The 21,835-nt window shown below is 44.7% G+C and overlaps 1 protein-coding gene across 3 annotated transcripts in view; it reads right to left on the bottom strand.

Annotated features, from left to right (window-relative positions):
- The window catches only part of HOATZ (HOATZ cilia and flagella associated protein), a 63,489-nt gene that overhangs the window by 24,925 nt on the left and 16,729 nt on the right, over positions 1-21,835 (bottom strand). For all 3 annotated transcript variants that reach the window (XM_044278470.1, XM_044278472.1, XM_044278471.1), the window contains one exon: positions 17,947-18,017. In XM_044278470.1, the coding sequence (XP_044134405.1) occupies positions 17,947-18,017 (71 nt within the window). The remainder of the gene's footprint in view (positions 1-17,946; positions 18,018-21,835) is intronic.

Genomic DNA, 21,835 nt, shown 5'->3' with positions numbered 1-21,835 from the left:
TGGCATTCTCTTGATGAGCTTCAAGAGGTAGTCACCTGAAATGGTTTTCACTTCACAGGTGTGCCCTGTCAGGTTTAATAAGTGGGATTTCTTGCCTTATATATGGGGTTGGGACCATCAGTTGCGTTATGGAGAAGTCAGGTGGATACACAGCTTAGTCCTACTGAATAGACTGAATTTGTATTATGGCAAGAAAAAAGCAGCTAAGTAAAGAAAAAGGAGTGGCCATCATTACTTTAAGAAATGAAGGTCAGTCGTCCGAAAAATTGGGAAAACTTTGAAAGTGTCCCCAAGTGCAGTCACAAAAACCATCAAGCGCTACAAAGAAACTGGCTCACATGTGGACCGCCCCAGGAAAGGAAGACCAAGAGTCACCTCTACTGCGGAGGATACGTTCATCCAAGTCACCAGCCTCAGAAATCGCAGGTTAACAGCAGCTCAGATTAGAGACCAGGTCAATGCCACACAGAGTTCTAGCAGCAGACACATCTCTAGAACAACTGTTAAGAGGAGACTGTGTGAATCAGGCCTTCATGGTAGAATATCTGCTAGGAAACCACTGATAAGGACAGGCAACAAGCAGAAGAGACTTGTTTGGGCTAAAGAACACAAGGAATGGACATTAGACCAGTGGAAATCTGTGCTTTGGTGTGATGAGTCCAAATTTGAGATCTTTGGTTCCAACCACCGTGTCTTTGTGCAACGCAGAAAAGGTGAATGGATGGACTCTACATGCCTGGTTCCCACCGTGAAGCATGGAGGAGAAGGTGTGATGGTGTGGGGGTGCTTTGCTGGTGACACTGTTGGGGATTTATTCAAAATTGAAGGCATACTGAACCAGAATGGCTACCACAGCATCTTGCAGCAGCCTGCTGTTCTATCCGGTTTGCGTTTAGTTGGACCATCATTTATTTTTCAACAGGACAATGACCCCAAACACACCTCCAGGCTGTGTAAGGGCTATTTGACCATGAAGGAGAGTGATGGGGTGCTGCGCCAGATGACCTGGCCTCCACAGTCACTGGATCTGAACCCAATCGAGATGGTTTGGGGTGAGCTGGACCACAGAGTGAAGGCAAAAGGGCCAACAAGTGCTAAGCATCTCTGGGAAGTCCTTCCAGACTGTTGGTAGACCATTTCAGGTGACTACCTCTTGAAGCTCATCAAGAGAATGCCAAGAGTGTGCAAAGCAGTAATCAAAGCAAAAGGTGGCTACTTTGAAGAACCTAGAATATGACATATTTTCAGTTGTTTCACACTTTTTTGTTATGTATATAATTCCACATGTGTTAATTCATAGTTTTGATGCCTCCAGTGTGAATCTACAATTTTCATAGTCATGAACATAAAGAAAACTCTTTGAATGAGAAGGTGTGTCCAAACTTTTGGTCTGTACTGTATTCATGGCCTATCCTGAGTAGAATCCTGGGATACCCCTAGTTGTGTCACTTCAGCAAGTGGCATTTATCATGTAGAGAAAGTTAATACAAGGCACTTACTAATATACTGTGATTCTCCATATTGCTTCCTTTGGTGGCTAGATGCATTTTTCCATCACATTATGCAATGCTTGTATTCAGGGGTTACGTCGGCCACTGCTACAGCGCAGATATCAGGTGGCCAGGATGGGAGCTGCTGCTCATGCGTGCCTATGTGCGCTCCTGGACACCAGAGAGACGGATGCTTTTTCCTATAGTGTGCAAGCATGACCACCACTGATGGATTGCAGGGTGGTCGTAAACATGGAAACGAGCAGTGTATAATGTGATGGAAAAACTGAATCAAGGCAGCAAAGGAAGCAATATGGATAATCACAATACATTAGTGTCTGGTATTAGTATGATGTATATTTCTCTATATGATAAATGCTATTTGCTGAAGTGAGACAACCACTTTTAGTCATTTAACCATTCTAGACCCCATTTTGCAGGCAGAGAACATAATCCTGCTGAAAGAGGTGACTGGCATTAAGGATGCTGTTGTTATCTGCCAGTGTTTAGGTAGGTGATATGTGTGTCAGTAACAGCATGACGGTCAATGTTTCTCAGGAGAACACTGCCCAGAGCATTGTACTGCCTCCATTGCTTGCCTTCCTGCCATACTGGTACCATCTCTTACCAAGTTTAGAGATACAAATGAACTTGGCTGTTCACATGATGTAAAAGAAAACGTGATTCATCTGACTAGGCCACCTTCATCCTTTGCATCATGGTCCACTTCTGATGTTCATGTGCCCATTGTTGGTGCTTTTGGCAGTGACCAGGGGTCATCATGGGCACTCTGCCTAGTCTGCGGCCACACAGCCCCATATGTAGCAAGCTGTGATGCTGTCACGGATGTAGTAGGGGAGAACACCAAAAGACAACAAGAAGGAAGAGGAAAGAACACTAGGCCTCACCGCTAGGGAAGGAAAAGGATCACCACCTATAAAACCCTAACTCCTATCCGTATGGGCACCTCTCGATGGTAGAGATGCCCATAGACAGGAACCTGGAAAACCCTGGTAATCCTCGGATGCCCAAAAAGTAATGACAGGGCAGAGACAACCCATTCCTTCCCTGGTGAAGGAACCAGCGTCTCGCTTAGGCCTAGTAAACAACCGGGGGGGACAAAACACTTAGCTTCTGAGGATGATGGATAACAGGACTTCAACAAGAATCACACTCCAGCTCTTCCAAAACAAAATGAAACTATCCAGAGCAAGGAGTGATGGGTAAAGTCAGACTAAGGGTCCATTTACACATCAGTATGTGTTTTGCGGATCCACGGACACTGGCAAAACACAGACACTGGCAATATGCGTTCCGCATTTTGCGGACCGCACATCGCCGGCACTATAATAGAAAATGCCTAATCTTGTCCGCAATTGCGGACAAGAATAGGACACGTTCTATTTTTTTCAGGAACGGAATTACAGACCCGGAAGTGCGGATCCGGACAGCACATAGTGTGGCCCCATAGAAATGAATAGGTCCGAAATTCCGTTCCGCAAAATGCGGCACAGAGTTGCTGACGTGTGAATGGACCCTAAATAGGGAGAGGTAAAGGTCACATGCTCCACACCTGAACAGGAGGTGTGGACATACCAGCAACACACCGACAAAGTGAAACCAAAAGAGGCTGTCAGATCACTAACGTGCAGTCAGTCTTTCAGACCTTGTAACACCTGTCAAAGGTGTGACAGAGGCTCTGTGTGTTTTGACACCATTCTCTCACAGCCAGCAGTACATTTTTCATCAATTTGTGTTATGGTAGGTCATCTGTGGGAACATACCAGATGGGTTAGTCTGTTGCCGGTTCACCAGTTGTCCTTCCTTGGACCACTTTTGCTAAGTTCTGACCACTGTATACTGACAACACACCTGCCATTGCAGGAATGCTCTGACCCAGTGATCTAGCCATCACAGTTCCGCCTCAGATCCTTACGTTTTCCTGTTTTACTTGTTTCCACATCCACTTTAAGAACTGACTGTTCACTTGCTGCCTAATACTTCCTGACCCATGACAGGTGCCAAGTCACAAGATAATCAATGCTATTAACCCCTTAGTGACCACCAATATACCTTTTTTAGCACTAGGGGGCCTTAGTCTAGGCCACCGTATTTTTATGGCAACTTAGCCTAAGTGTGGCATGATTCTCCCGTGCAGGGATGAACAAGAACTCTTATGATAGCCAGGCTCCTGCTATAATGGCCTGGATTGACAGAAGCAGCAATCTCGCTTTTTTGACTCCATAGATCCTGCAGTCAATAGTGATCAAGGCACCTAAGTGGTTTCAGAGGAAGGGGCTCCTACTGACAGCCATCGGCACTGCCGTGAACGAGATTGCTGAAGTCCTGTAAAGGCCCCCAGGTCTGCCCTCTGTGTATGCCATACGCATGGCCTAATAGATTGCCTATCAGTATCCTACTGACAGCATAATACACTGTACTCCATAAATAATACAGTGTATTATAGAAGCGATTGGAGGGTCACATGTCAAAGGGACTAATAAGTGGTTAAAAAAAAATGTAAAGTAAAAAAAAAATCCCCTTCACATATTTGATATTGACGCATCTATAACAACTCAAATTATACAATTATCAAGACGTTTATCCAGCAGTGTAAACAGAAAAAAAAAATGCCTGAATTGCTAATTCACCACCACAAAATAGAATAAAAAGCGATCAAATGTTGTATGTACCCCAAATTGATACTAATGAAAACTACAAGTCATCCCACAAAAATCAAGCCCTTACACAGCTCTGTAAAAAGAAAAAAAAGTTATGGGTTTTTGGATGCGACAATGCAAGAACATCTTCTTTCTTTTTTTTTATTTAAAAGAGATTTGAATAAAACACCTGTACAGGTCCTTCTAAAAAAATTAGCATATTGTGATAAAGTTCATTATTTTCTGTAATGTACTGATAAACATTAGACTTTCATATATTTTAGATTCATTACACACCAACTGAAGTAGTTCAAGCCTTTTATTGTTTTAATATTGATGATTTTGGCATACAGCTCATGAAAACCCAAAATTCCTATCTCAAAAAATTAGCATATCATGAAAAGGTTCTCTAAACGAGCTATTAACCTAATCATCTGAATCAACTAATTAACTCTAAACACCTGCAAAAGATTCCTGAGGCTTTTAAAAACTCCCAGCCTGGTTCATTACTCAAAACCGCAATCATGGGTAAGACTGCCGACCTGACTGCTGTCCAGAAGGCCATCATTGACACCCTCAAGCAAGAGGGTAAGACACAGAAAGAAATTTCTGAACGAATAGGCTGTTCCCAGAATGCTGTATCAAGGCACCTCAGTGGGAAGTCTGTGGGAAGGAAAAAGTGTGGCAGAAAACGCTGCACAACGAGAAGAGGTGACCGGACCCTGAGGAAGATTGTGGAGAAAGACCGATTCCAGACCTTGGGGGACCTGTGGAAGCAGTGGACTGAGTCTGGAGTAGAAACATCCAGAGCCACCATGTACAAGCGTGTGCAGGAAATGGGCTACAGGTGCCGCATTCCCCAGGTCAAGCCACTTTTGAACCAGAAACAGCGGCAGAAGCGCCTGACCTGGGCTACAGAGAAGCAGCACTGGACTGTTGCTCAGTGGTCCAAAGTACTTTTTTCGGATGAAAGCAAATTTTGCATGTCATTCGGAAATCAAGGTGCCAGAGTCTGGAGGAAGACTGGGGAGAAGGAAATGCCAAAATGCCTGAAGTCCAGTGCCAAGTACCCACAGTCAGTGATGGTCTGGGGTGCCATGTCAGCTGCTGGTGTTGGTTCACTGTGTTTTATCAAGGGCAGGGTCAGTGCAGCTAGCTATCAGGAGATTTTGGAGCACTTCATGCTTCCATCTGCTGAAAAGCTTTATGGAGATGAAGATTTCATTTTTCAGCACGACCTGGCACCTGCTCACAGTGCCAAAACCACTGGTAAATGGTTTACTGACCATGGTATTACTGTGCTCAATTGGCCTGCCAACTCTCCTGACCAGATATTTGGTATCGCTATAAGTGTACTAACCAGAGAGTAAAGTTATCATGTTATTTTTGCCAAAAAGTGAACATCACCAAATTCACAATGTAAGAAGGCAATGGCTTTATTGCTGTTTTCTTTTCATATCCCCCAGAAAGAATTAAAGGGGTTGTCCGGGCTTTTAATATTGATGACCTATTCCGACACCCGGCACCTCCGCCTATCGGCTGTATGAAGGGAAGGCGTGTGCCGTCTCTCTTCTCTCTTCCTGCTCACCGCTGCTGTCTATGGCAAAGCAGCATTGAATAGGAAGGGTCACAGCACGTGCACAGTGCGCTCGCTGTCTTCTCATACAGCTGATAAGTGGGGGTGCCAGGTGTCGGACCCCTGCCGATCTGATATTGATCACCTATCCTGAGGATATTAAAAGCCCGGACAAACCCTTTAAGAAAACAATCAATGAGGTATGTGTACCCCCTAACGGTTCATTAAAAACTACAACTTGTCCCACAAAAAACAAGCCCTGTCTACGGCTACGTCGTTAAAAAAAAAAAAAAAAAAAAAAAAAAAAAAGTTATAGCTTTGGGAGTGTGATGATGAAAAAAACTGCTTGGTAACTAAGGCCTAAAACAGGCTGGCCACTAAGGGGTTAACTGTCACTGTCAGTGGTTTTAACAGTATGGCGGTTCGGTGTGTGGTACAGCTCTGCTCGTCCCCATTTTCAGATTCATGAACAGAAATGTCTAAACCCCCGTTACCCGGGCTGAGCGGTCAGAGGACGGGAGCAGGGAGGAATCAGCCCCTATACCACCATGCAGGTCTGTAGACGCTGGAAACTCTAACCTACAGGAAAAGGTAAGTCGTTTTATAAATACCTGGCGTTACTAATCTCTTGAGACTTCAATACAGTTTTCACAAATCTGATTTAGTTACTGGTGCCAACCTAGTGGGCAGAATCACCCCCAACAGTTTATCTGAGCTCCTGTGAGGCGGAGGGGCAGTTTGGGCATGTTCACACAGTCAGGATTTGCAAATCCGTTGTGGGTTTGGAAGATAATCTGTAGACAGTTTCAGACATACAATGTACATACAATGGAAATAACCCGTCACTGGCGTTTTAGTGGTATAAGGGCATCTGTCAGCAGTTCTGCACCTATGACACTGGCTGAGCTGTTACATGGGCGCTTGGCAGCTGAAGACATCTGTGTCGGTCCCATGTTCATATGTGCCTGCATTGCTGAGAAATAGGAGGTTTTAATATATGCAAATGAGCCTCTAGGAGCAACGGTGGCGTTACGGTTACACCTCGAGGCTCCACTGTCTCTGCAACCGCTTCATCCTCTGCACCTTGATTGACAGGGCCAGGAGTGATGACATTTTCCCTGTCTGGTCCTGTCAATCAAAGTGCAGAGGGCGCGGCAGTTGTAGAGAGAGCAGAACCTCTAGGTGTAATGACAACGCCCCTGTTGCTCCTAAAGGCTAATTTGCATATATTAAAACTTCATTTTTCTCAGTAATACAGACACATATGAACATGGGACCAACACAGACGCCTTCAGCTGCCAAGTGCACATGTAACAGGTCAGCCAGTGTCATAGGTACAAATCTGCCCTTTAAAGGGGTTGTCCAGTTTTGTGCAATGGTGGGAAATGCCATAAAATAATAAAAGCAGCATTACTTACCCATTAGATCCAGCGACGTCTCTCCCGTTCTCCCTGCGGCGCTTTGTCTGCAGACAGGGCCGTACGCAGATTTCATAAGGCCCTTTATTAAATGGATTACAATGGAAAATTTCCATTCCCTGCATGTCCACGGTAAAATTAAATACATTTGACCACTCGCCTCCCTCGTGCTTCTTCCAGATTCAGAGCAGCATCTCATTACCCTGAAGAATTCATTACACTACATTAATACTTGCATGGTAAAAGGATTGCTGAATATAAAATTCATGGGATGCATTTTTAATCTAATTGAGATTATTAAGGGAATCGGGTCTGTCCATATTAGTTAGGTTTATAATGGAGATACGCAGACATTAGGAAGATCATTACGACAGTAGTTTAACCCCTTTAACATCCAGACTGTACACTACATATACAATATAATATACATACACCCAGACATGTATACGACATATATGTGCGTTTTTATGCCCATAACCATAACAATACAAAAGCCAAATATGCCCCTTATCACAGCGCCCCCTATAAATGATAAAGACACAAATGCCCACCCATAATTGCAAAACAAACAGATTCCCCACATAACTGGGCAGCAGCCCCGGATGCCCCTTCCTCATAGTGCAACATGAAGATGCCCCCATAACAGCCACAGACTCCCCCTATACCAATGCAACTTAATGCCCAAGTCACAGCTGCCAGCTATACAGTGCCAGAAATACCACCCATAACAATGCCCCCGACAGTGCACCAACACGATGCCCCACTTAAAGGCGTTATATGCCATGATTAATGTAAAAAATGACACTCTTTCTAACAAAGCTAGAACCGTCCCTTTACCTCGCAAGGATGCAGAGATCTGCCCATTCATTGCTCCAATTGCTCTGAGATGTATTTCACCTTCTCAGCTCGGGGGGTATATCCTTTCTGCTGCACATTAGGGGTGTGCCCTCATCGCTGCATCACTCTCTCTCTACCACAGCTCAGGAAGTAGTTTAAGGATGGAACTGAGCATGTGCGTCCCCCTCAGCGAAGTGGACAAAGAAATAAGAGGGGGGAAAAACAGCAGGTGGCGCTGTACAGATACAATTTATTGAATAGCTCTCAGGCTATACTAAATGCTTAATTACATGCAATTACAAAAATAAATCAGATCCAGGTGCTGGTTTGAAAATTGCTGAATATTTTTCATGGGAAAACCTCTCTGACAATGCACCGGCCACAGCTATTCCACATAATGTTGCCCATATAACGGTACATATAATGGTACAACAGCCAGAGGCGCCATATAACCGTACAACAGCCAGAGGCCCCATATAACCGTACAACAGCCAGAGGCGCCATATAACCGTACAACAGCCAGATGCCCCATATAACCGTACAACAGCCAGATGCCCCATATAACCGTACAACAGCCAGATGCCCCATATAACCGTACAACAGCCAGATGCCCCATATAACCGTACAACAGCCAGATGCCCCATATAACCGTACAACAGCCAGATGCCCCATATAACCGTACAACAGCCAGATGCCCCATATAACCGTACAACAGCCAGATGCCCCATATAACCGTACAACAGCCAGATGCCCCATATAACCGTACAACAGCCAGATGCCCCATATAACCGTACAACAGCCAGATGCCCCATATAACCGTACAACAGCCAGATGCCCCATATAACCGTACAACAGCCAGATGCCCCATATAACCGTACAACAGCCAGATGCCCCATATAACCATACAACAGCCAGATGCCCCATATAACCGTACAACAGCCAGATGCCCCATATAACCGTACAACAGCCAGATGCCCCATATAACCGTACAACAGCCAGATGCCCCATATAACCGTACAACAGCCAGATGCCCCATATAACAGTACAACAGCCAGATGCCCCATATAACCGTAGGTACAACAGCCAGATGCCCCATATAACCGTAGGTACAACAGCCAGATGCCCCATATAACAGTAACACGGTCAGACGCCCCACACAACAGTCTGCTAACAAATGCCCCACATAACTGGGTCCAATCGCAGAAATCCCTATAACTGGGCTGTAAAAAAAATATCCATTCACAATTTCTCATTTTTAAGGAACGATGGGGTAGATTTATCATCTCTCTTGCATTAGAAAAGTGGCTTTATAAAGTCGCACACTGTGCGTTTGCAATTTTCTAAATGTGATCTCTTTTTACGCCGCCCTTGTCACTTTTCCAAGATGGGGCACGGCCAGAGCAGGAAAGGGGCATGGTCATTTTCTGGTGAAAATGAAGCCAGAAATCTACGGCAGAGACTGCAGAAGGATGAGGCTAGGACAGAGATACTACTAAACAATGGCAGGACATATGTAGGGAACCGACTGCCCTTCAGGCTATTACCGCAGGTCCACTGATGACATTATATAACCGAACCTCTCTTAATACAATTGACGTCTTCGTTGAGAATGCTCCAAAGTTGGGAGTTTCATAGATTCTGCAATAACCTCTTCCTTCCAGCCTGAATAAGTGAAGTTCATAGAGGGAGCAGAGAGCGGAGTCTATCACACAAGATAATGTATTTACAATGGAATGTAAAGTTCTCGGGGGATCTGTTACTTTAAGAACTCATTGCTCCTTGGGGAGCGTGCTCAGTTAATATACAAGCCTTCCAGTATCATCTTCTGGGAAACTTCTTATGGCAGTCACTCCTGCAGAGGCTCTTGTAAATAACATAATTAAAAATCTCAATCTCCATAAAATAACAATTAATACCAGGACATCAATGGGAATGAATCTGCCAAATTAAGGTCTGATGACTTTATTCTGCTCTTTAATAGCTTAAAGGGGTTGTCTCGCTTCAACAAGTGGCATTTATCATGTAGAGAAAGTTAATACAAGGCACTTACTAATGTATTGTGATTGTCCATATTGCCTCCTTTCCTGGCTGCATTCATTTTTCCATCACATTATACACCGTGTGTTTCCATGGTTATGACCACCCTGCAATCCATCAGTGGTGGTCATGCTTGCACACTATAGGAGGAAAAAGCGCTGGCCTGGTGCTTTTTTCTATATTGTGCAAGCACGGCCACTGCCGCTGGATTGCAGGGTGGTCATAACCATGGAAACGAGCAGCGTATAATGTGATCCAGCCAGCAAAGGAAGCAATACAGACAAAGACACTATATTAGTAAGTGTCTTGTATTAACTTCCTCTACATGATAAATGGTAGTTGCTAAAGTGAGACAACCCCTTTAGGGCCTCATGTACGATCCATATTTTTTGCAGATAGCACACTGACCAATTTATTTCTATGGGGGCATGCACACATCCATATTTTCTGTGGATCTATGTGCTCATTGCGCAAATTGTAGAACATGTTCTATTCTGGCCCATAATTGTGGATGAGAATAGTCCTTTCTATTGATGGGAGTGAGAAATGGGTGGAATGCACCTGGAAGGCATCTGTATTTTTGGGATCCGTTGTTTGTGAACCGAAATACGGATACAGAACACACATACACTGTACAATGCATCTGGAAAGTCTTCAGACCCTTTCATGGTTTTCACATTTTGTTATGTTGGGGCCTTATACTAAAATAAACAAAAAAAAAATAAAAGTTTCCCCATCATTCTGCAGTGAATGCCCCATAATGAGAATGTGAAAACAGAATTTTATAAAATGTTTGCAAATTTATTAAAAAAGGAAAAACAAAAATTTAGCATGGACATAAGTATTCAGAGCCTTTGCTGTGATACTTGAAATTTAGCTCTGGGGCCTCCTATTTCTCTTGATCATCTTTGAGATATTTCTACAGCTTCATTGGCGTCCACCTGTGGTAAATTCAGTTGACTGGACATGATTTGGAAAGACACAGCCCCGTCTATATAAGGTCTCATAGCTGACAATGCATCAGAGCAAAAACCGAGCCATGAGGAGGAAAGAACTGCCTGTAGAGCTCAGAGATTGTGTGGAGGCAAAGATCTGGAGAAAGGGACAAAAACAAGAACACAGCCCCCAAAACACAGAGGACTCCATAATTCTTAAAGTGGAAGAGGTTTGGAACAACCAGGACTCTTCCTAGAGCTGGCCAACCCACCACACTAGGTTATCGGGAGAGAACGGCTTTGGTAAAAGAGGCGACCAAGAATCCAATGGTCACTCTGGCTGAGCTCCAAAGATCCGGTGTGCAGATGGGAGAATATTACAGAAGGTCAACCATCTCTGCAGCACTTCAACAATCTGGCCGGTACATCGCTGGTCTTCTTGATATTCTCTGCACTGTCGGGGGATGTGCTTATATTATGGTGGGGTGCTGCATTCTCCAGCAGTCCTAAACTGAAATATACGCCGGCTCCCAGCGATCATAGATTTCTGTCTTCATTCATGCCAGAAAACTAGGGTAAAAGAAGATAAATCTAACCGGCTCACTGGCCTCACCCTCGCTACACTCTCGTCTCAGAAAGCGGAGAGGGCGGCGTAGCAACAAAATTTAGTCACCGTGGCATTTAAAACGTTGCAAAAACTGACTTTGTGACATTTTACGCCAGAAAACTGGCGTATGGATATGATAAATATCCCCCTATGATTGTAACAGCGTCCGTTGTGCAACGCTGTCTCCCTGCTTACCGCCGAGGTTCCGGGCACCGTGCTCATCTGTGATGGTGGCCTGTCCATCCCTGTCGCTGCTGCAGCTTTGGGTTCTGCCTGTGTGGTTAGTATTACCTATGAAGATTCTGTTCTACAACTTCCATTCAACCTGAACACTGCTTGAACTCGGCTTCGGTTGTGGCAGTACGCATCACTTCCTGGGCGGGGCCGAGTTGTGTCAGGTGATCTCGTTAACCTATCCTGCAGGTACTTTAGTAGCTCAGCCCTCTAGCCAGACGCCTCAGTGTCAAGGTCCTAATCCTGTGCTAAAGAGCTCGATTACCACTTGTGTTTCTGACTTCGTGCTTCGTTCTTGGACTTTGTTTATCTCCTATACCAGCCTGCTTGTCTGACCTTGCTCCTGTGCCACCCGCCTTGACCCTTTGCTCGTCCTGACTATGTCTCTGCATCATCCTCCGGTTCCTGTCTTGTTGCTCCTGGTCATGACCCTGCCTGGTTTACTACATCTGTATTGTCGGTATCAGCTGTCGCTGACTGGTTTACGCTCCAGAGTAGCCCCCTGCAACTACTGACGGTCAAGCCTATCCTCACCATCTGAGGCTCTAGTGAAATCCGGGTAGTTGCTTAGTCACGCCTCTCTGGAGAATTGCTAGTCAGTGGCACAGTGGGTTCACATCCGCTGTTCCGTGATAATGATAAATCTGCCCCTAAGTCACGGCTGAATAATAACAAGAATCTTGTGTCCCATGTGCAGTCGGGGGTGTACCGGCCATGGAGACTGTCCAAATGGCTACAGTGGAGTGGTAGAAGCACACAACCACGAGCAATGAGAACCTGAATAGGCACCAGAATACTAAAAAACAGATAAGAAGAGGGGAAAAGCCCAAAAATCACACTGCTCTTCTATACTAGAATTGGCAGGAAGAGAGAGACAAGCACTGCGCTAACCAGTATCCGGGGTGTATGAATCCATGGGGAGCCTTTCATCCATGTTACTCCCTTAGTATACTGATAGCTTTGCTAAAGACTTGATTTTCTTCCCAAAAATGTATTATAACGGAGCACGTTGCATATATCCGGAAAAAAATATTCTGCGATGTCAACTGCGAACGAGACTGCACTTAACTGTTTAGGGCAAATGAATGGAAAAATCAATGACAGTGAAAAATTCAGTTTAAGAAGAGAATTCTTTGCTTCTGAATCACAGCAACCTATATACACACATATACTATATATATATATATATATATATATATATATATATACACACACACACACACACACATACGCCTTTTACATACTACTACTATTGACAATGATAAATCAATACGAATCCTCATATCTGCAGCGTTCTTCACTGAGATCAATAGCTAAGAAATAACTGAAAAATACATAGCGGGATCTTACAAAGCCTAAGTTTAATTACTCCACTCAATTTATTTACCATACCTCTGACATTTGTCCCTTACAGTACTAGATGGACCCCACATCCCATTATCCCTCTGACAACGATCAATCTGAGAAGACAAATGCCGCCATCCCAGTTTCGATGTCTAATGATTTTCTTTCCTAGAAGATGAACTACAACTGGGTTTGTACAATTAATATGAATGTATAAGGACACCGCACGGAAACAACAGGACCAGTCAAGAAGCAAAGACTTCACCATCAATGGAGTATAAAATCACATACTAGAGGCCTGCCACGTGTCGGCTGCGTGCTCCATGCTGGAAGACATTGGCTACTGGAATATTTGGGGATGTTCATATATCTGCGGAACAGACCTGTCCTAGGTGCTGACCCTGGGTATGGCTGACTGAAATCACGATCATGGGGGAAAAAGGCAGAGATTTCTGTATGCAAGCGGCAGATGTCGGTGCCGATAAAGTTCAAGAATTCAACATGCCCGATCCTCTTGTTGACATTGAGATAAGCTGGCGGCAGAGAGGTCCGGCAGCGGCTTTCTCCTCTCTCATCCTACTGCATGCGGCCAGCTCTAGTTTAAAGATATCTCATGTTGACAGATATTTTGCTCAGTGCATAGGCTCGTTTAAAGGGCATCTGTCAGCAGATTTGTCCCTATGACACTGGCTGACCTGTTACATGTGCACTTGGCAGCTGAAGGCATCTGTGTTGGTCCCATGTTCATATGTGTCCGCATTACTGAGAAAAATGATGTCTTAATATATGCAAATTAGCCTCTAGGAGCAACGGGGGCGTTTCCATTACACATAGAGGCTTTGCTCTCTCTGCAACTGCTGCACCCTCTGCACATTGATTGACAGGGCCCGGCAGTGTAAACATCAACCTGTTCTTACCAATCAAAGTGCAGAGGACTCAGCAGAGAGAGCAGAACCTCTAGGTGTAATGGTAACGCCCCCGTTGCTACTAGAGGCTCATTTGTAACTGCCTTTTTTTTTTTTTGCCAGTTTATTAGAGCTAGGCGTGTATACCTGAGTTAGTCTGTCAATGATTGTCAAAAGATCTGTAATTACCTTATAATAACAGCTTTCATTAATGTCCTCTGTCCCTTTCCACTGCTCCCCTAAAAGACCATTGCTAGGGCTTGTCTGTCTTCCCTTTAGTATAAACAGAAGACGGAGGGGCGGTCCTTCACACTGCATGCCTGCAATAGGCTTCAGAGTGAGGAGGCGTGTCTCTCAGTAACACAATCTCAATGGCTAGCAGGGAGCTGCTGGCTACGGCAAGTGTGTATGTGAAGTGAGAGATAGCAGTTTTGGCCTCAGAGGAGCCATCTTGAGAAGGTCCTCATATTGTAAATGTTTAAACAGCCGAAACTAAGGGAAAAAAAACTCTAGGAAAACAGTGGTATGTGAAGAAACTAAAGATCGCTTTATGTATAATGCTGCTACAACAGTAACATATGCTAAAATAGATTTTTTGATGAAAACATGACAGTTACCCTTAAGACATCATTTTTCTCAGCAATGCGGACACATATGAACATGGGACCAACACAGACGCCTTCAGCTGCCAAGAGCACATGTAACAGGTCGACCAGTGTCATAGGTACAAATCTGCCCTTTAAAGCTGTTACATTTCTAAGACGAATTATAGCTAAATAATACGCTATTAGAGATAATCAGAATAAAGTGGAGGGTGTGTTCAGGGTGGCTTATCGCTAGGATATGCCATGGCCTTATCATATGTGGGGGGGTCCGATCAGCGGCTTCAGTACATAGAGCGGTGCTGCAGTAACCGGGCACCGTGTGCAGGATAAGCCTATGGGGGCTGCAGCAAGCAGGGAGGATAGCACGCCTCAGCCCTGCTAGAAAGTGTCTGCTTGTAATTACGGCTGCCATTGATTACGCTGAAGGGCAGATACTTATGGCATGCTGCTCCTGGAACGGGCAAATACTGTAAGCACATAAAGATTTCCAATAAGAAGTGATGGATTTGGTAAACCATATATGGCCATAATAAAATGATAGCTCCATGATAAAGGTTATAAATTCACTATAATATAGAAGAGACCTGGACAAACCAGATACTTCTATCAGCTTAAGGGCTCAGGCACAAGACTGTATGTATTTTTGCGGTCAGCAAAACATGGATCCGCAAAAAATACAGTTGACGTCCGTGTGCATTCCGTATTTTGCGTAACGGAAAAGCTGTCCCCTAGTAGAACATTCCTGTCCATAATAGGACATGTTCTATTGTTTTGCGGAACAGACATACAGAAACGGAATGCACATGGAGTAACTTCCGTTATTTTTGCAGACCCATTGAAATGAATAGACGCGGAAAGAAAATGTTTGTGTGCATGAGCCCTAACACCCCACCCCCCATATCCCTGGCAGAGACGGAAAGCTGCCAGCACATGGAGGACCAGTGCCAACCCCGCCGTCTCCTACAGAGAGAACTCTATTAACGAAAGACACCGCCGCCATAAATCCCCTAATCTATCGCCGTACAGTATTAGGGAATGAGAAGGATTTCAGATTTTCACAACTGCAGAAATGTTTCTGCCATTTATAATATTAACCCCTTCACTGCCAGCTGTTTCTGGACATTTTGCACCTCTGACAGAAAAATTTTGCAGTTTTGCCATGTACAAATAAAACCTAAAATTACAAAATAAAAAATAAAATCATACTAACCCCTCCCCCGATACCCATATATTTTCTGAATGTATACACCTTGGCACATTGTCACAATGCCTCTCAGCTCTTATATTTGCAGACACAGTGGGCACATTTACTACTGGACTTGTAAAAAGTGTCGCAAGTCACCTTTTCTGTCCAGCTGTGCAACACAATTTTGGCGCACAGCCAGTTTTGCGCCTTGTATGCCAGATGATCGTGACAGGGGAATGTCTGGGACCATGCTGAGGCGGGGACCCCGGCCCCGGCAAATTTACTTACAGGGGCTGGCGTTTTTTTTTACTCCAGGCGCATGGACTAATTTATGACGAGTTGCACGCCTCATCATAAATTAGAGGTATCTAGCGGCAGCGTACATGGGGAAACTAAGACCGGCGTAAAAAAAAGGCCTTAGTAGGTGTGCCCCATTGTGTGAATTTTTCATAAGAATTGCTAAAAAGGCGATCTATGTATGTAACATTGTAACCCAAGCAGAAAGTTATATGGAGCGCTCCTCCTAAATATAAAACGTCAACATGTGCAGAGTTCATACATATAACAGCGCTCATTCAGATGTCCGTATGCTGTCCGCAAAAATGCAGATCCGTTTTTTTTGGGGATTAGATGCAGACACATTCACTTCTATGGGGCCCTTTTCTTTCCTTTTATGGCTCCGTAAAACAAATTAAACATGTCCTATACTTGTCAGTGAAAATCAGGACGTAGCCAAATTGATGTCTATGGGTCTGCAAAAATACAGAATGCAATCCGTGGATAGCGTACGGCTGTCTGAATGAGCCCTTAGGCCGAATGCACACGGCAGTGTTCCACGGCCGTGAGCGGTCCGTGGTATTCCGGCCTGGCATCCTGCTCTCAGACTTACGCGATCCCGGCTGCACTGCCAGCTGTCAATCACACACAGGAGGGGACGGTTAGGGGGCGTGCTTACCTTGACTCGAAGCAAGGAAGCCGCTGCCCCTTGACTTCAGGCTGACCGGCAAGATAGCGCTGATGGCGCTTCAAACATCGTTTTTGTCATGTATGGAGCATCAGATTACCGGATCAAACACATGATTAATAACAGACTGGGGGCTACTATGAGGTAATGATGGCCGTTTTATATGCGTTTTTAAGGTGACAGCATCCCTTTAAGTCACTTTCATGCCAAAAATGATAAATGAGACAAGCCGGCGGACAACTACAAGGGCCTCAGGGGGAGTGAGGGGCTACAGCTAAAGGGCTGCTCTGGTTTCAGGAATAAAAAATAATTGTATAGTAATTGTATCAATTTCCAGTATACTTTCTATATTCTTGTTTTCAAGATCACTGCTTGCTGTCATTCATTAAGAGGGAAATGGGTGATTTCCTGGATCGCCTATAACAAAATTATCTGCATATTTGTAATATTTAAAAGGATTATCCCAAAATGTAAACTTCTCACCTATGCACAGGATAGGTCATAAGTGTCTTGTCGGTGGGCCCCCCACCCACCAATTATGAGAACAGGGATTCTGTTAACCAATATGAATGGCGTGACGGTCCAGCGTGTGTGCTAATGATGCACCTTTCACCTCTATGGAACTGCCGCAGACGGCCGAGTACAGCATTCGGTTATCCTCGTCAGTCCCATAGAGATGAATGGAGAAGCAGTGTACCACCGCTCCATTCACACGGGGGTGGACACAGAATCCTCTTGTGATTGGTGATCAGACCCCCAGTGAACATATGCTCATCCCCTACCCTGTGGATAGATGATGAGACAACCCCTTTAATTGCAATAGGAGACATGATAGGGGCAAAGAAGAGGAAGATTTGCTTGGCGTTTGCAGTGGATTTTCTACATTTACTTTTCCGATCAGGCCAGTAATGTGGTGTCACAGGCCACGGAGTCCGCTCTGGATCTGGGGCAGCTGGGTGGCCTAAGCCAATAGATCACTATAAGCCGGCATCTGATGGCTTGCTTTGCGGAGCTCCTCCTTAGGTTTCTCCCAATCCAGCCCTCAGGCCGTGGATACTCAGACTGTTGCATCCTCATGATTACTGCGCACTCGCACTCAAGCCTATTACACGGAAATACAGAAAGATACACAATCAGGGTGCACTTACTTTTTGCATATAAATGGATCGTTGTTCCAGATCTTGCAGTCTCTGTGCCTCCAGTAAAAAATATTCTGTCTCTGAAATAAGACGATCTGCGTTATGACATGACCTTAGACAGGAGCAAGGCATTTTTACATTTAACATAAAATAAAGTATGAATACACTATGAACAGGAAAGGCAAGAAGTACTAAAGGCACCTAAGCCAGGGGCGTAGCTATAGGGGGTGCAGAGGTAGCAGTCGCTACCGGGCCCAGGAGCCTGAGGGGGCCCAAATACCCTTGTGCTGCATAAGAAGACACACAAAGCACTGAGGGAAGGGGGGCCCAAGTCTAACTCTTGCACCAGGGCCCATGAACCTTTAGCTACGCCCCTGACCTAAGCTGTTTAAACGGCATCTGTCAGCAGTTCTGTACCTATGACACTGGCTGACCTGTTACATGTGCACTTGGCAGCTGAAGGCATCTGTGTTGGTCCCATGTACATATGTGCCCTCTAAGAGCAACGGGGGCGTTACTGTTACACCTAGAGGCTCTGTTCTCTCTCTGCAACTGCCGCGCCCTCTGCACTATGATTGACAGGACCGGGCAGTGTAAACGTGATCACTAGGGATGAGCGAATTGACTTTGGATGAAACATCCGAAGTCGATTCGCATAATACTTCGTTTGAATACTGTACGGAGCGAGCGCTCAGTACAGTATTAGCTCCTATGAGCTGAAGTTATTACTTCACATAATAACTTCAGAAATTGATTTAGACTGTAAAAAACCATTTCCTGAACTCGGGTTCAGTTCCAAGTGGTACCAAGTGGGCACATATGAACATGGGACCAACCCAGATGCCTTGAGCTGCCAAGCGCACATGTAACAGGTCGGCCAGTGTCATAGGTACAAAACTGCTGACAGATGCCCTTTAATCACTACTACCTATGTACCCTACAGTATTTGTTCACTGCTTTCAAAAAGCTTATATCATGATTAATGTAAGAAATGAAAATCAGACATCATTTAGTACATGACAGTCTCTTTCTAACAGAGCTAGAACCAGCCCTGTACCTCACATGGATCCAGAGATCTCCTGCTAGGTGTTAGACTGGCAGCTCAGGGGTGTGGCAGCTCTCTCGTGTACCTGTCATAGCGTCTTATATGGCTGGTAGCAGTTGAAGGATGAAACTGAGCATGTGTGACCACCTCAGCAATTTTACTGGACAGAGAAACAAGGAAAAAAACAGCAGGTGGCTCTAAACCGATACACTTTATTAACCCCTTGGAGACCCATGACATACTAGCATGTCATGGCCGCCAGTGCCTTGGCGACCTTTGACTTACTAGTACGTCAAGATGATTGGGTGGGCACCAGAGCGGTACGGGTGCGATCAATGCAGGGGTCTGGCACTCACTGACAGCCAGGCCCCTGCTGTATCCGCCGGCATTGCTGTAAACAGTGATGTTGGTGGATTAACCCCTTGTATGCCGCAGTCAAAGCTGACTGCGGCAACAGGGGGTTTGCAGGGGTCTGCACCTGCATTTCCATCTCCATCGGGTCCCAACGCTGCAGTGACGGGGACCCGATGGATGAGAAGGCAGCGCTAGGCAACTGTCAGTGTATGACACTGGTAATACACTGACAGGCAATGCTTTACAATACAGATACATTGCATAGGGGATCAGACCCCCAAAAGTTAAAGTTCCACAGTGGGACAAATATAAAAAGTAAAAAATAAGTAAAAAGTTTTAAGTAAAAAAAAAAAAGAATGCCCCCTTTCCCATCATAAACACATATAAAGTTGTAAAAAAAAAATAGAAAAAATAAAATAAAAAATAAATTAACAGATATATTAGGTATCTATAATATCTACCCATCAGGTGAACACAGTAAAAAAAAAAAAAAAAAAAGAATAAAAACTTTGCCAAAAAAAAAGCTGTCTCCTTACATCACAAAAAGTTGTATGTGCCCCAAAATAGTACCAATCAAACCGTCACCTCATACTGCAAAAAAAGAGCCCCTACATAAGTCAACCGCCCGAAAAATAAAAAAAAACGGCTTTCAGAAAATGGAGACACAAAAACATGATATTAGGTATCAATGCATCCATAACAATAATGGCTGTAGAAAAAGTCAGAGTGGCTCTGCATGAGAGTAAAAACACCCCTTTCTTGTGTCAGCACCTCGTCAACTTGGGATTAAGCAGGTAAAGGCCTCATGCACACAACCGTTTTTTTTTAAGGTCCGCAAAAACAGGGTCTGTAGGTCCGTGATCCGTGACCGTTTTTTCGTCCGTGGGTCTTCCTTGATTTTTGGAGGATCCACGGACATGAAAAATGAAAAAAAAATCTAAGTCAAGTTTGCCATTGAAATGATAGGAAAAAACGGACACGGATCACGGACACGGATGAAAATCTTGTGTGCATCCGTGATTTTTCACGGACCCATTGACTTGAATGGGTCCGTGAACCGTTGGCCGTGAAAAAAATAGGACAGGTCATATTTTTTTCACGGCCAGGAAACACGGATCACGGATGCGGCTGCCAAACGGTGCATTTTCCGATTTTTCCACGGACCCATTGAAAGTCAATGTCGTGTGCATGAGGCCAAACTTGCATGGTGAGCGCTGCCGGCGGTGCTCTGTCCCACATGTAACCAGGCGGGTACGCTTCGATAATTATATATACAGGTACAGACAAAAGGACGGCACTCACCACTTTGCGCTGTAACGCAAATTATTTTATTCTCGGTAGAAAGCGGACAACATATATGAGTGTGTTCCAGCTGAATTAGGCGACGGCCGTTACGCACCTTAGTGCTTCATCTGGCCCTTAATCAAGTGAAGCCCTTCACCTGCTCTTAAAGAGATTCAGACTATGACGTGGTATTACCTGCGCCCAACAGGTACTGCACCGGACCGGCGCCTGCCCCTGTGCGTCAGAGTAAATCGCGTCATAGTGAAAGACATACAAAAAAACAAAACTTTTAAATAGTACCATAATCTTACAGTTATATATGCAACATGTTAATGAGAGAGATCGGGTCCCTATAGGAACACACCCACATCGATCTTATCGTTTAGGCCCAGGGGTCCCATTGCGTCCGCACGTAGGATCCACTTGCTTTCTCTGAGAAGCTCCTTGTGTCTATCGCCCCCTTGCGGTAAACTCTGTACTACCTCTATACCAGCAAAGCTAAGGGTGAGATGGTTACCTGTGTGCTCCTCCCTCACATGATCTATCAGCCGTGTGCAGCCTTTTCCCGTGGACAGTGAGTTTATATGTTCCCTGATCCTCTCCTGGAGACACCTGATCGTTTTGCCCATATAGAACCTGCCGCATACACACTTAATAAGGTACACCACGCTATTACTTTTACAGGTAATGAGGGTATTGACTTTATGTTGTATCCCTCCAAACCTTAAAGTGTTCCATTGGGGGTTCAACCTGCAGCACGAACAATGTCCGCACCTGCGGTTTCCCTTAGGTCTCCAATTCTCCAGCCATGTAATAGGTTTCTTTTCTAGAAATCTGCTGCGGACTAACTTGTCCCTCAGGGTGTGACATCTCCTGAAAGCTATAATGGGTGCCACATTTTTTATCTCCTTTATTGATTCGTCTCTTTCAAGTATGGACCAGTTGTCCTTGATGGCACCCATTATAGCTTTCAGGAGATGTCACACCCTGAGGGACAAGTTAGTCCGCAGCAGATTTCTAGAGAAGAAACCTATTACATGGCTGGAGAATTGCGGACCTAAAGGAAGCCGCAGGTGCGGACAGTGTTCGTGCTGCAGGTTGAACCCCCAATGGAACACTTTAAGGTTTGGAGGGATACAACATAAAGTGAAAATCGGCAGAAAAATACAAAATTATTGTTTTCAGAAAAAATGCTTTATCGTGTAAAGCTGAAAC

The sequence above is a fragment of the Bufo gargarizans genome, chromosome 2 (genome assembly GCF_014858855.1).
Source record: "Bufo gargarizans isolate SCDJY-AF-19 chromosome 2, ASM1485885v1, whole genome shotgun sequence".
NCBI lineage: Eukaryota > Metazoa > Chordata > Amphibia > Anura > Bufonidae > Bufo > Bufo gargarizans.
The sequence above is the reverse complement of the archived record's forward strand: the minus strand, read 5'-3'. Positions and strand labels throughout refer to the sequence as shown.